Source organism: Enhydra lutris, unplaced genomic scaffold (genome assembly GCF_002288905.1).
Source record: "Enhydra lutris kenyoni isolate GAN:26980312 unplaced genomic scaffold, ASM228890v2 scaffoldscaffold13, whole genome shotgun sequence".
NCBI classification, from domain to species: Eukaryota; Metazoa; Chordata; class Mammalia; order Carnivora; family Mustelidae; genus Enhydra; species Enhydra lutris.
In genome coordinates, this window is record NW_019154097.1 from 53,028,945 (window position 1) to 53,044,529 (window position 15,585).

General features: G+C 51.4%; 1 protein-coding gene across 1 annotated transcript in view; it reads right to left on the reverse strand.

The window, feature by feature from the left end:
• Positions 1-15,585, reverse strand: part of LOC111145539 (sidekick cell adhesion molecule 1) — a 509,203-nt gene that overhangs the window by 219,302 nt on the left and 274,316 nt on the right. Inside the window, 4 exon segments of the mRNA XM_022500452.1 lie at positions 475-642; positions 1,817-1,933; positions 4,241-4,435; positions 7,944-8,027. Of these exon segments, the coding sequence (XP_022356160.1) occupies positions 475-642; positions 1,817-1,933; positions 4,241-4,435; positions 7,944-8,027 (564 nt within the window).

Sequence of the window (15,585 nt, forward strand, 5' to 3'; positions counted from 1 at the left end):
GGAGAAATAACAAAGATCTTTCTCCAGTTCACTCCTAACATAGAAAACACTCATATTTAATATACTAGGAGTGTTTGAGTTGGTTATAATGATATTATAGAAAAAGCCATACTTTCTCTAAAACGTTAACTCTTGATTCGGTTTCTTTACGCGAAGCTTCCAAAATTAACCGCCCCACAGGTTTTGTCATTTGGGCTCATTTGGGCTAATACCCTCTCTGCCACCGACTGTAAAAAGTCCCTCTTTTCTCTCTCCGGAAACGTTCCCATTAAATATTTGAATACAGTTTCTAATTACGCTTTCAGAAACTGAAAAATTAATTACTCGACAGATTTCTATAAATTAGTTGTAAAAATAATCATTCTCTTATGATTCAATTAGAGAGTCCAAGGGCATATTGACATCCCTAAGCACAGCTGACATGGCGATTAAGCTGTGATTAACAGAAGGTTCCACATGGCCTGTAGTCCTTACTCCAAACGGTTAGGGCTGCGGACGCGTTCAGGGACCCCTCCGTGTTGGCTGCATAGCAGGTGTAGCTGCCGGCATCCTGGAGGAAGACGGGGGCGATCTGCAGACCCCCAGACTCCAGAAGCATGAACCTAGGAATCCGCACGGAGCCACTGGCCAAAATATGTTTTCCTGAAGAAAAGTCGAGAAAGTGGGAGTGTTAACACCAAGACCAAGGAAATGACTTGAAACAATCATGATGAAGTGAAAACTATATGTACAACAGTAATCGAAGCCATTCCCTTTAACATAATTTAGGATAATGGAGACCAAAAAAATCTTAATTGTCAGAAATTGAAAAACTTGGTTAAATAAATTATGAACCATGTATGCGGTCATTATCTCAGGCTGACTGATTCTGAGTTTCCCTTATATCTGTATGCACTTGAAGATTTTCTATGTAAAGCTATCATTACGTTCTGAATTGCGAGAGCAAAGTATGTGTAAGATAGAAGAACGCCCTCTTGCTTGCTGGCCTGGAGCTCCTCAGACGTTCACGTTTGAGCGCCATGGTCTGAGGGTGTGATGAGGCCTTTACGTGAACCCACACGTGTCAGCACATATTTATTAAGGACAGACCATGTATGTGGTTCATTACTGACACACGTGCCTGCAGAAGGAGCTGGAACTAGAGAGCAAGCCCGCGGCATGAAGCCCCTCCTCACAGGGACTGAAAACAGGTGACACCGAGAGCATCATGTGTGTCAAACGAGCCAGAAGCATCTTTCTCTCCCGGTTTCCTATTTCAGTGAAGCTTCATCCCTCCGCAGCCACTCCGCTAAGGGACACCGAGAAGGACCTGGGTGTCACCCAGGCTTTGGTTTCTCTGCCTTTTGTGAACCGAGGTCTCATCGGCTTACGTATCCTATCAGTTTCAGGTGTGCAACCTAGGCACCCTTCTTTCTTACAAGAGCAAGGATATTATTCTTAATTTTTTAACAGAACCTTCGTTTCACAAATGGGGACACTGGGTCCTGGTGGCATGTCTCCGAATCCACTCCCTGGTATTTTGGGGGAACCCCTTCATAAGCCTAAGGAGCCCTATGAGGAGCTGAGGCAGAAAATAGGGATATTCCCATGTTTTAAAACACGGCTGTTTCCTCTCATGGAGGTAAGCTCCATGAAGCTCCCGGGGGCCTTGTCCGTCTGGCTCACTCTGGTGGCCCAGGCGTCTGACGCCGGGCAGGTGCCCCACAGGTGGCTGCCAGTCTTCACTGAAAGAACGAAGGAGGGCGGGAACGAAAACACACATGGCTTGGGCCGATGGGCTCATCCGTGTGTGGGCCAGGCTGCACTGGCGACCTACCTCTCCTCCATGTGATGGCTGGCTTGGGGGCTCCGGACACCTCGCACCTCAGGACGGCCGTCATCCCATCGGTGACCGTGGTGTCCACCGGAAGCTGAGTAAACGCTGGGGCGACATCTAAGCGGGAGCCAACAGGGAGATACTCAGTGTGCTGTCCCCAGACGCGCTCAGACCTGCCTGCCCGGGTAGCCCATATGGGCTTTTATGGGACTAATCACAGAGATAACTGTAGCAATAAAGGAGGAAAACCTTTCAGGAGTGACTATAACCTTCCCTTATTTGTCCCCCAGGAGCTGCCTGTGTTTACAACCTGAAGAGAACCCTAGTCTCATGGCGGAATGGACACGCAAGTGGGCGAGTGCAGGAGCTGGGAGCGGCTGCTTCAGGTGGACGTTAACGAGGGGGACAGTTACTCAGGTAAATCTAACAAGCTCGCGTTTAGTACTTTTGGAAAAATAGAAAAACTGGATTTTTGAATATTAAATATTACCCAAAGGATGACACTTTCACAAAATAACCAGATTTGAAGCACGTCAGTAAGGGATTTCCAGGAAGTGTCGGGGCCCAAGCGCTGGGGGTGTCTTCTTGTCCTTGGGGGTTGGCATGGGCCTCCAGCTCCCGAGAGCCCCCAATCAGACTGAGACGGTGGTGGGTAGCTCAGGCTGGCTTTAGCGAGACTCAGCGACTTTTTCTACTCTGATCTGCATGTCCCCAATCCATAAGGCCCCTGAGGTTCCCAGGACCAGTGGATGAAACTCGGGACCGAAGCACTGCTGCCACCTCTCCTTCTAGCACAAACCACATAAGCCCTGTGGATGCCACCTCCAAAGCAAATCCCAGAGCCCCCTGCTTCCCTCCCTGGCTGGGGCCCCCAAGTCGACAGTATAGTGGCCTCCTCCCGGGTCCTAAGCCTTCCGCTCTTCCCTGCATTGGCCATCCTACACCCGGCCGTCAGTGCCCTGTGGAAGCCATGAAGGATACCCTGCCACTCCCTGCTGAAAGCCGGTAGAATCTTCCCTCGGGCTCCTGGGCCTTCGCCCTGCTTGTCCCTCCAAACTACCTCCTAGCATGACCCCTGGCTCCTCACCAGCCTGCGTCCCCACTGTCTCCTTGCTCCCTGCACACACACCTCTCCAAGCTTGTGTCTGGAAAGCACCTGCAGCCTCCCCCATCCCATGACACCCATGAAACTTTGCACCTTTGGGCCTCAGCTCCGGCAGCATCACAAGGAATGCAACCTGACCACCCTCAGAGAGGCCTCCCTGGTCACCCCGGGCCCTGCCTGTCCGCTCGTTTCCCAGCCCTCATCCCTGGCTAAATTACCCCTCCTCTGCCGTCTGTCTCCCCGCTTCCTGACCTCTGTCTTGGAGGCGTGAGAACCTCGCATGTCTTCCTCGGAGCTCTGTCCCCAAGCCCGACAGACCCAGTGCCTGACATAGATGCTGTGTAAATGTTTGTTAAATGCATGAATTAATATAACACTGTGTTAACTATACTGGAATTAAAATAAATTAGGAAAAAAAAGTATGCTCATCTGTGCCCCATAGCTGCCCGGCCGACTTGTAAGATAGACTTTAAATAATTCTAATTGAGTGAAACTCAGTTTCTGGCATAAGTACCCAATATTATTGCCATCATTTGTAGTGATACTGGTTTCCTATGCTCTAAACCAGAGACTAAATCTGACCCCTGGACAAGGCTCAAGGTAATGACCCCTACTTTACCAAAACACACACACAGAATCCTTAAACTCCTAAGTTCAGGCAAACGAGAGCCATCTGCATACGGACACGATTTGCTTCCTCAAGCGGCTCTCACACCTGAGGATATCAGCATTTGGCTTCCAAAAGGTATAATTCCATAACCATTAAATACGACTTCATTTTAGAAGAACAATATTACAACGGTGGGGCTGAAAAAGGAAACCCACAGATACAGTGAAAACCTATACCTTCGTTTTAGTTTTCAAAGACAGGGTGCCAAAGTATTTCTGCTAATGGGGTAATAAAAGAAACTTACAGAAGAACTATAATTGTTCAATAAAACTAAAATAGAATGTGAATATTAAAAAATGGGAAAAAGATCAAAAGAAAAAGATTAGGAATGAGCTATTCACTGAACAGTCCTTCCAGTTCAGTCCAGAAAAGTGGAGATACTTGTCCTCTCACTTCTCAGCAGAGAGGAGAGCACGAGACTCTCCTGAGAGCAGGTCAGGCGGCGGGGCGTAGGGACAATGGGGAGTATTTGCTGCCTGGGGGCTTAGCACGTGGGCTTTTGTGGGCCGGAGAGGTGGCCCTCCACAGTGGGTCACTGCTGGCCCCCACACCCTGTCCGTTTGCAGAACAGATGCTATGGTTTTCCGAGTGGGGAGCTGTGGCTGAGGGCCCAGCGCAGGGAGTCTGGCTGTGGGGGGGCAGGACTCACTGGTGACGTCCAGGTAGGTATAGGTCTGGATCTCCCCTCCTTCATTACTGGCAAAGCACTGGAAGCTCCCCGAGTCCTCGGGACGCAGCTTTTGGATGCGCAGGCCTCCGCTTGATAGCATCTTGTACCGGGGATCCTGGAGCTTGCCGATGGACGTGGCATCCTTGTACCACTGGAGGGTGGGAAGAGGGACCCCTGCGCAGGAGTGGAAATAATTGGGCATTTGAAAGAACTCAATTGCAAGCACTTTACATGAGGGCTGAGGAGAACATGTTTCAGACGTTACAAGGTGATAGTCTGGCGGCATGTTTCGTCTAGAGTCCCTTTCTCTGCCTTGCACAGTGTTATGTGCAGAGAAATGGACACAGAGAAGCAGCAAGAGGAAGTGCAGTAATGAACTCCAGATCTGCTGGGCTGCAGATCGTTCTGGACCCCCTGAGCCGGTCCAGGTTTGTGCTCTGGTCTGGAGAGAGAGGGATTCCAGCTGTGACCATGACTGTCCTGGGAACAGACAGGGATCAGGAAGAAGGCCCCTGCTGCCCTGCAGCGCCTGCCTCTGCCACTCGAGGCTCAGGGAAGGGCCGCCAGGACCGGAGACACATTTGGAAGGAAGTGGTCACTGCAACCTTGAAATGCTGCTGGAAGATTAACCCCATCAGTGCACGCAGATGTCCCCAGTGCCTGGCACACGGCCAAAGCTCAGTGGCTAGAATGACTCTGATTAGGACTAACCATAAGAAGAAGGCATCCCATCTTTTCAGCCGTCTCCTGCTGAGGGGGCTGGACATCACCGATCTAAGCGGACGTCCATGGCAGTGGAGGATGGCAGAGGTAAATCACACGAGGTGCTTGTGGGAGGAGGCTAAGGGGTCCTGAGGGGCATTTAGCTGTGGATGTGGGAAAAGCTGCCTTGGCTCCCAGATAAATATGAGTCCAGCAGGTAACAAGGAGGGGTCAAAGGATGGTGCCACCCCTGTCCCTAGGAGACAAAGGCACTCGGAGCAAGGCCAGCACTTGGAGCAGGAGGATGGAGGGTCAGACTGAGGCTGGCTGTGCCTTCCTCATCTCATTCCTCATATTAATGATGTTACAGTGAAAATTCAGGCCTCGGTCAGTGAGACCAGAGCCCTGCACCACCCAGCTGGCCCAGTGGATGGCGGTGGGGAGGCTGGGTTTGGGAGGGAAGATGCAGGGGACAAAGGGTAGGCTCACAGGGGCGGAACCTGGGTTGTGAATGAAGGGACTCTGCTCAGCCTGAAAGCATGAGGACCTCTGTTGCTCCGCCCTGACAAGGCCATGCTCAGTGTGTGGAGCCCAGGGCATGACGAGGCGTGCGCTAGTCCCCGGTGCCTTACTGCCTGGGATGACCTCTGACCTGGGAGACGCCAGGCTCCTTCCCTGGGCAGCTTCCCCGGAAGCTTGTGTGACTAGTGGTAGGGGACACTGCCACCTGGGTGTGTCTCTGACCTCCTAAGCCACCTATGCCAACTGGGTAGACATGACAGGCTGTGCACAGACACTCCGCCAAAACACATGCGCCAACGTGGTCCTGAGCATGGCGGGTGCATGTATGTTTGCTGTGGGCCCATGGGAAGCGCGCAGGAATGTCTAGGCTGGTTCTTTACCTCGGTTTCCCTACCTATGAAATTAATTTAAATAAAACCCATCTTGGCAGGATTCACAGTGAAAAGCACACCCAAATCCCTTGATTTCAGATGCCATGTAGGTGTAAGATATCTTCTTTAATAAATAAAGTTAATGTCATGGAATATTTCAAGATAATGTATTCTCAGATTCTGTTCTTTGCCTTAATTATGTTTCCTGTCACTTTTCCTTAAATTAGGAAATTAAAAAAATCCATTTCAAGGTAAAAGCATAACCAATTCATGTAAAATCTCCTAAGAGCAATTACATGATCAAGCTTTCATGAAGAGTAACCACTTCGCATGCTGCTGTAGTCTCATTGTCAAAATTTTAAAAAAGCAGTAAATTATCTGATGGCAGCGTTGAAAGACCTGCTCAGTATACATGTACACGTCTGTATTTACCAAGCAGTTTACCCTGTAGAAATCATGCAAAAAAGAGCATTCTCTTGTCAAGGGAAGGGCTTAAGACTGTCATTTATTGAAAAATAATTGTTAGTATATGGGGAACCGGGAGTCTTTCTGTTTTGGGGTGATTTAGGGTCATAAACAGAAATCTTATCCCCAGCAGTGCTGCAGATTCTGGTTTCTAAAGTCTGAGCACTCAAAATACAGTGGCGTTCCACTTCTAGAGCACCGCTGACCTTGGAAAACAGTGTTTATGCCAGGAAGAGAGCAGTGCGACCCACCACGAGGGGGACATTTCCATGTAAAGGTCACATCACTCTCCCCCTACCCATCCCCAGGATCCTGAACAGAGGATGGTCGCAGAGCAGATGTGCCAACAGTGCCCCCGTGACCTGCCCAGGGGCTGGGGACTAAGTCCTCCAGGACATAGGCTCCAAGTGGAAGCACAGTGGGTAGATGAGGGTGGCCTGTGGCAGACCCCGATCTCTGCAGGAGCCAGGAGCCATCAACACTGCTCAGAGCACACCCCACTGCCTTTCAGAGATGGGCAATGACATGTCCGTACGCGTGGACTGCTGGCATGAGTTCTAGGCCCAAACCTCAGCTCTCTGGGAGAAGCCAGGTGCCCCAGCCAAAGCCCTTGCTTTGGGAGCTGATGGGTCTGGGTTTCATTCCTGTCTCCATTGCCATAAGACCTCTGGCAGGTTGTCTAATCTTTAATGAGCAGCTCCTATATGCCAGATGCTGGGCTGGGATTTCAGAGGTATATCTCATCTCCTCTCCCTGGTTCTGTGCCTTGAGCACATTACTTAACCTCACTTTCTAAGGTCTTGTTTTTGTATGTGTACTCTGAGAAAATAATATCTCTTTTATGGAGCTGTTTTGGATATTTACAAAATTGCTAATCCTTACCCTCCAAGCTCTTAGAATGAAATCCCCACCCTTAAGATGGACAAGTTTAAACATAACAAAAAAAAAAAAAAAAAAGTCTTTTCACTGACAGTGTCTAGTGCACTAACATAGCCTTTGTTAATGAAATTGCCTTTAAAAAGCCTGTCTCTAGGAGGGGGGTTCGTATAATTGTTGATGCTGCCTGACGGTGGACAGCTTGTCACCAAGACAGGGGGTGAGGGGTGAGATTACTAGAGTAACAAAGAAAAAGTCAACCCGAAGCAGAAAAAAGAGAAAAAGAAAAAGAAAAGGAAAAAGAAAAAAAGGAAGGCTTCCTGTTCAAAGACTTTAGAACCACCTCTCCTACTGCAGAGCACACGTCGTCACCAGTGCCCGTCGCCCCACAGACAGAAGAGCACCTCCTGCTCCAGGCCTTGGGGAGTCATGGTCTTGTGGAACCAGAGTGTTTGAAAGGAGTTGAGAGGACAAGGCTGTCCATCTCCGTGGGGACAGATGGGGTGAAGTTCTTCTTCTTGTTCCCTTGGGTCAATATTCTTATCTCCGCTCTGCAGGTGAGGAAGCAACCGCTCAGCTAGGTCGAGGTCACCTTCCTCAAGGTCACATGCCCAGTTACTGAGTTCTGCCAGGATCCAAAGGCCCTGTCACTAACATCACACTCAATGTGTATCCCGACAGTGATGAAAGTGCCCTTCAGTCCCCCTGCCTCACAGCAGCCCGTGGAGTAGCCGCCCCACACTCACCCATGGCTCGACACACGATGTCCACGGTATCTTCCACTTCCGCTAAAATCCGACTCTCGGGCTCAGCAGTAAAATACGGTGGCTCTTTAAACAAGAAAGAAACAAAATAGCCCCTAAGCAGAAGAGGTGTATTTCGGGATAACTGTCTGGCCTCAAAGAGCTCAAACCCCTTTTAAAAACTATTTCTGGAAAGTTCTTTCGCCACCATCGTACACGCGAACTCAGAACTCAGTGAGCGGAGGCCAAAGGCAGTTTATCCTAAGGTTTCAGAAAGCAAATTACTACTCAGGGTGATGGCTACTTTCCTGTTTATGGGCTTGAATCATGGAATATCTTAATTCACATTTTAGAAGGACTGTCCCGAGAGGTTCATAAAGGTTTATATTTACAGCACAGTGTTTTATAGGCTAGTTTGTTTCCATATCCAAACCAAACCCCGACACACGCAGCATGTCCAATAAAACGTCACAGCCGGGCATGGGCCTGTGTCAGGGGACCGGGCGGCCCATTAACGTATTTTTTAAAGTCTTAGTCGTTCTTCTTCTCCAAAATATAGATTTACTACTTCAATGGAAGGCTAAATAATGGCAAAGAGAAGAAAGAAAAAGGGCCTCTCATCCATCTTCAGGAGCAGAGGAAACTCCATGGCTTGTGTCTCTCCAGCTACTCCCCTCGCCCATTGAACAGAACAGTGGCAGGTGTATTCACAGTGACTCTCTCCTTGGAGAGTGAACTGCAACACTCTTTTCAGTTTTCTCAGCAGAACTTCAACAGTGGCATGGCCAGATTCAGCCAGTGTGAAGGTGCCAGCGATTTCATTTGTGATAACAAAGCTGCTGAATTCCCTTTCTGTGTGATAATTAGTCTCTGGGCACTGTCTTCCTGGGTGGCTGACTGCCACTGTCATTGTGTGGGGAGTGGGTGGCATGGCTTGGTATGGCTCCTGCACTGCCTGGGTCTTTAAGACAGGGTGGGACCCACAAGAGGGAAAGGAGACATGAACACTTAAGAAAAGGCTGAAGGTTTCTCCGTGGGGATGGGAGTCTGGGAACCCCTCTGCGATGAGCCGGGTCACTCGGGCACATGCCATCTGCCTGAGGAATGGGCTGCCCCCTCGCCAGGTGGACACGGAGTCCTCGACTAGGTTCTGGGTGTGTGTAGACCAGGCTTTGGAAAGAAAAACCACGAAGATTCACAGTCTCTTTTCAAGCTGGTCTTCCCTGCACACCCACATGTTCACATTCAGCCGCTTTCCCTTCATCAATAATCATGACAGCAGTGAAATTTATATTCTGACCATCCCAGAGCTGCGTCCTGTCGCGGCCGTCATGTGCAGGTCATGCCCCATATTCATCAGTGAATGGGAACGTCGATATCTACCTCCATGGTCTGATGAAAGGGACATAAGTGAAAAGGAAAAAAAAAAAAAAAGACCAAGTGACAGAGTCAACATTTGTCCGTGATTAATTATGGTTCTCCTTTTTTAAATTAAACATTTTATTTTGAGATAATTAGAGAGTCCCACGCAGTTGTAAGAAATAATAGAGATCCCAGGCTTCCTTCAGTTTCCCCCAACGGTGACACCTTGCACAACTGCAGTCCAACATCACACCCGAGATACTGACCTACCCTACTCTCACCTCCGCCGTCTGCCTTGTGTGCGTGTGTGTGTGTGCAAGCACATGTGTGGGCTTAGCCCTAGGCGACATAATCAGCGAGGGCATGTGGACCCATAGTCTAGAGGCAGAATGGGCCTGTCCCCCAAGGGTCCCACATGCTGCCCTTGCAGGACCCTGGCCACCCCAATGTCCTTTCCCTCACTGCTGGCAGCCATTCCTCTGGTCTCCACCTGTAATTCTGTCCCGATTCCTGAATGGTACAGGAATGGAATCACACCACGTGTAACCTTCAGAAATGGCATTTTTCACTTTGCTCAAGTCCCGTGGGATTCATCCCAGAGGAAGCACACTTTGATAACAGACACATGCATATAGAAATGTTCAACATCTACAGGACCAGATGGCTACCTCGAGGCACTGGGTGCGACGGCCAGTGTCCGGTGCTGCTTCTCCTCCCTCTGCGATGCCACCCAGCTTTCCCCCCGGGGCCAGGGGAGGACCAAGCATGGGGTCAGAGACAGGGGGTGCTCATTGCATGTGGCCCAAAGCTGGCTCGAGCTGAGCAGCGGCACGGCTCCAGGGCTGGGGTGCATCAGAGGCCTGGTCAAGGCCACTGGCCTGCGAACACTGCCATCCCCCCCCACCCCCCTGCAGACAGTTACTGTGGGAACTGGCACTAATTCACCCACCCCACGCACTCGGCAGCCTGGGCACAGTCCGGAAGGGTGTCCTGCCAGTGCATGCCAAGGGCTCTCTCTCTCCCCTGGAGCCAATAACCAGGGAGGCTTGCATGGCTGACAACTAGGAAGGCCAGGAATGGCCTGGGCCGAGCAGGTTTGTTCATTTACTGATACTCCGGCCTTGTTCCTGAAACTTCTCCAGGAGACTGAACAAAGCAGCGCGGGCGCGCAGCTGTGAAGACCCGGAAAGGCCCTGTAGCTTCTGACGGTAATTGTATTTCTTTCCCCACCATATGTGTGCCGTTTCGCTCGGGGCTGACCCTTCCTGTCGACAGAATTCAACAGGTGCTCAGAAGAGACCTCTTCTCTTGATCCCCAGCTACTTTTACACGTAGTCAGCTCAAAGGACAAGAGTGGGAGCACACGAGGCGCGTCCACAATGCAAGGACTGTGGGCTGAACTGGGAGCTGGTCGTCAACTAGTATGGACTCCCGCAACCACCTAACCTCTAAGGGGCAAGTGCGTGTCTTAGCTAATTGGCAGCCACCGTTTCTAGAAAGGGCACACTGCCAACACCGGTGCACATCAGACTTCTAAAAATGTAACCCACGTACAGCCGGTAAGTAAAGCTAGTGATTGCAATGAACACTTTTCTCTCTCTTGAAACAATGTGAAGACATCAGGAAAACGTTCCCATCCCTGTTCAGAAACAGCCAGCCACGCTGATCATCCTCCACTGGCCCTGTCTCAGAACGGGAGGTGGGATGCCTCCCAGGCAGCCTAAGGGCAAGGCCTCTATTGAATTCCCCACCTTCCAAAATGCCAGGGCCATACAGCACTCACCCTGGCCTCATGGAGGCAGCTACGGCGGATGGCCCGTGCATCCCAAGGATTCCTCGTGCTCTCCTGCCAAAGCCCCCACAGCTGAGTGGCAGGGCCTGTCGTGAGTAGGGCTTACCATGAGACCCGAGGATGTTCCCTGTTCTGTCTTTCCTTCTGCTCCAGAATGACCATCTCATGCCAGGAAATGTCCTTGACTTGCCACCATCATCCACACATGGTGTCTCTGTCCACTGTGGTGGGAAGAATGGCCCCGAGGTGTCCAGCCCCTAGTCACTGGGACCTGCGAGCACATCATGCTACATGGCAAGATGGCCTCTGCCAGTGTGGTTAAGGCTGTCAATCTTGAAACGAAGAGCTGACCTTGGATCAGCTGGGTGGGCCCAGTCTTATCACTGGAGCCCCCAAAAGCAGTGGCCTCCCTGCTGCTAGAAGGGGAGATGAAGAAGGGAGTTCAGAGTCCTGCAGCACGAAAAGTCCTGGCTTGTTGGAGAACAAGGTGGAGAAGAAGGTGGCTAAGCCAGGGGGAGCAGGGGGTCCTCTGGGACCCCAACCAACAACAGAAACAAGGTGAGGACCTCAGTCTTACAACCCTGTGCACCGGCTTCTCCCCACCCCGAGTGAGCCAGGAAGTGGCTTCTCCCCAAGAGCCCCCAGAAAAGAGCCCAGACCCATCGAAGGCTCGATGATGGCCCATGAGACCACCAGGAGAGGAAGTGGTTGAGCCTGTCCCCTGGGACTGTGGGGCCTGAGCAGCCCCCACACTCTGGCTCCCACACAAGAGATACTTGTATTGTTGGCAAGTCCTAAGTCGGTCTTCAAGATCAGCCCTAGTGCCAGTCTTCTGGAAAGTTTTCCCCAACCTCCTCAGGTAGGGTGCCCCCTCCACCTGGGACCTTCTTTGGAGAAGAACTGTGTCCTCCTCATCTCTACACTGGTAGTGCCTGGCACAGCTTATGAGGAAACACTTAAATACCATCCGCTGGAAGGAGAGATACAGGAGATCACCGAAGACCTTACAAACTTGAAGTCCTTCTAGGGAACAGGTGTGTCCCATTCCAGCTCTGCAAAGCCTCCTTCGTCTTCTGCCCACACTGGCCCTTCGGCAGGGTCCTACATACACCATGTGCTCCACAAATGGTTGGCAGAGTAGCAAGGAGGGCAGAGATGGCCAGGGAGCCGGGAAGGACTGACAGTATGTGAAGAGCACACTTGTGGCTCCCTGCCCGCTGAACCCCACTCCATCCCGAGGTATTATAGCTGGCCTGCCCATCCTGCATTTAGAGCAAATGACCCAAGCGCCACTGGGCTTTGCTTCATACAAGTTTCTCTCTTGTTTTAGAAACAGTTCTGTAACAGCTCTATTTTCTGAACTTCACTCGGTAATGTTCAGCTATACAGGTAAGTTCCAGCTGTCACAGGGCACCGATGATTAATGGGGGTGCTTCTAACGTAGGCTGTATGTAGAGCCAGAAAGAAGACATCTTGAGTTTATCCTAAACCAGGGCAGGTGGGGTGCAAGGCCCGCCGCAGGTTTCTGGCCTGGCCTTATGCCAAGAGGGCCTCTGAGCTCCGCACCTGCTGCGTGAGCTCAGGCGCCCCTTCCTGCTGTGCGCGCTTGCTGTGCTGAGTCATCCCTGCCTCGTGCACGCCTGCCTTCCACACCAGACTCCTGCATGCCGGGGCCAAGGCCCCCTTTCGCCACATTGTCACCAATGCCCAGAGCAGTGTCCGAGATGCAGACTCAAGAAATGTTAAGTGGGGGGAAGGAAGGAAACTGTGAGGGAGGAGGCATTTTCTGTTAGGATTCAGACAGTGAAGAGTGGTTTGGTCTCAGCTCTAGAGAACCTTCCAGCACAGTTGTAACTCCTTGATTGTGGCCTGTATCAGCCTGTCGATGGTACAAGTAATCTGGGATTCTAATGATACGATTTTGGCATTCCTGAATGATCCATGTCTACAAACACCAGACCAGCCTGAGAGGCACAGAGATGGCTCTGGACAGCAGCCACTCACGCTGATACGTGTCTGAAGGCAGGGACACAGACACTCACGGACACAGGGTAAGCACGTGAACGGCAGTGACAGGAGACGGTATCGGTCCGTCAGTCTGGAAAGGAAGATGTAGACGCTGTCTCACTGAATCTGAGACTTTGCAGCTATATTTACCCTCAGGAAAGAAAAAATGCTTCCAGGGATCCTGAGACACACCCTGACTTCAGGGACAGCTAAGGTGAAAAGTGCATGTCACGTGACCATCGGTAAAGAGCTGAAACAATGCCACAGGTGGGATAACAGCCCTCTGCCCACACCTCATCACGCTGCCATCCCCCTGCCTCTGTGACCAGCACTACCTTTACTGCTCACGGTATGAACCCCGATCGTTTCCTACCTCGTCTACAGCTCACACATGTGGAAACTGAGGCCAGCAGAGGCAAAGGGACTTGTTCGAGCCCATGAGTGGTGCCTAGAGGGTCTGAACCCAGGTCTGTCCCCACAGCCCAGCCCAGTGGCCCACGGTTTGTCGGGGAGGTGATGGAAACACCACCAGAAGAGGCAGGTCAGCTGCAAGGAGCACATGACCAAGTGAGCTCATCTACTGGGGGCACTGGAAGCCAGGACCTCCAGATCACACCCCTGTCGCAGGGGGGCGGGAGCTCAGCTGTCTGTCCACTGTCCATCAGACCCCACACTTCCAACCTGCCGCATGGCGGGCGCCACGGCTCCAGTGGCCCAGGAAGGCCATGAGGGAGGAACGGTGGTGCAAGTAGTTGAAGCAGGGAGACTGGGGGCTGTGTGGGCAGGCCATGGCATCGGCCTCAGCATGTGGGGTGTGGGGAGGCTCTCGGGGAGCATGTGGAGGGCAGGGCGGGAGAAAGAGCTGAGGAGCAGCAATGGGCTGGAGCAGAGGTCCCCCTGGAGGCCAGTGCTCCCTGTCACATAGACGGCCACCAGGACTTGCAGCAGGTGGGACGCAGCCCGCATTCCTGTATAAACCTCAGAAATCAGGCAATACGCTGTTGAAGTTGACAGGCAGAGGAAACAACTGTGTCTTGTTTCGTCAGCCGTGATGGAAGCCCCTGAAAGCCAGCGCGTTTCCACCTTCCTGCACCGGCCTGCTTCCGGGACAGCTCCCTGCCGGGCCCCACGGCGCCCCTGGGAACCTCCTCCCAGCACACCGCGCCTGGGGCCACCATCTCCCAACCAATCCGGATTCATAGTGGCCATCCTCAGGGCTTCCCCGGGACGACTCCTGCACAGAATCCTCCCTGCCATCGCAAATTCTTATAAATAAAAGAGAATGTAAATCAACATCCTAAAGACGCTGAGTTGTGTCCCTTTCAAAGCCTGAATACAGAGCGGCACACAGCCTGCTTTGGAATTCACTTGTCAATGCGAAACCAAAGTTCATAGGATAGATTTAAATATTTCTAAAGGGAATTATGATGGAAACAAACATTCCAGTTCACAGGAAGTAAATTTCTTCTCTTGTTTGAATCACCTTAAGATGTTTTAACACAATACAGTCCTGTCTCCCGGAGACAGACACGTGCCGAATGTTAATTTGGTTCCATCTATAACGTGCTATGCTCACAGGAGGCAGAGGATGTCATCGTGGGGCACAGGCCTGCAGTGTTTCCCTCCGTCGGGAGCACAGGAGGAGAGGCAGCAGGACAAGCAGCTCAGTCCCCTAGTGCGGAGTCTGCAGTGACATGCGACTCGAGGTCTGCCTTCCTGATGCTTTAAAAGTCTTTACGCTCCATTTGGAGGGACGGATGGGTTTGCGTGTATTTGGCTGGGTCGTTTCCAGGCCACGGAGCCATTTCTTCATGATCGAAAAAGGAGTGTGACCCACTCAAGGCAAACTGCCTTTTACTCGGCATTTCCTGATACCCTTGCTAATTTCACAGGAGAACACAGCTTGTCTTCTTTCTTAGTCAACAAAGTGGCAAGCTGTGACACAAGTCCTGTGAGGAGCCGCAGCGCTCCCCAGGGCTCTGCTGACCTGACCTTTCTCGTTCTCATTCCCTTCTTCCGGAAAGAGAGAAGAGGCAGAGATTCTCCTCCCTGGCGTCGCCTCGGCCCCTCCTACCTGCAGCAGCCACTATCCTGCTGGACGGGTCACGGTGAGAGTGACCACAGCCACTAAGGGAACTAAAAGTATTACAGGAGCCGAAGAAACGCGAGAAACAAAGGCACTGTCCTCACAATGTATGGCGATCTTACCATAATCCGCAAATACCCTGAGGATTTCCTTGGCCACGGAACAACGCCCACTCCCTGAACACTGACACTTTCTAGCATCCACAGCGACTCCCAGGTGCTGAATTTTATCTTGCTCTCTTTGGCTCAGGAGTGGCCCTTAGCGCACGTCCTAAGAAGCAGCTCTGTTCTCCCCTTTTCACTTAACAGAAGATAATATCCCAAAGCTTCTTTTTTTCTGGGTCAAAAAATACCAATGATGGGATAATCTCTGAAAACTGACCATAAACGCCCAGTAAG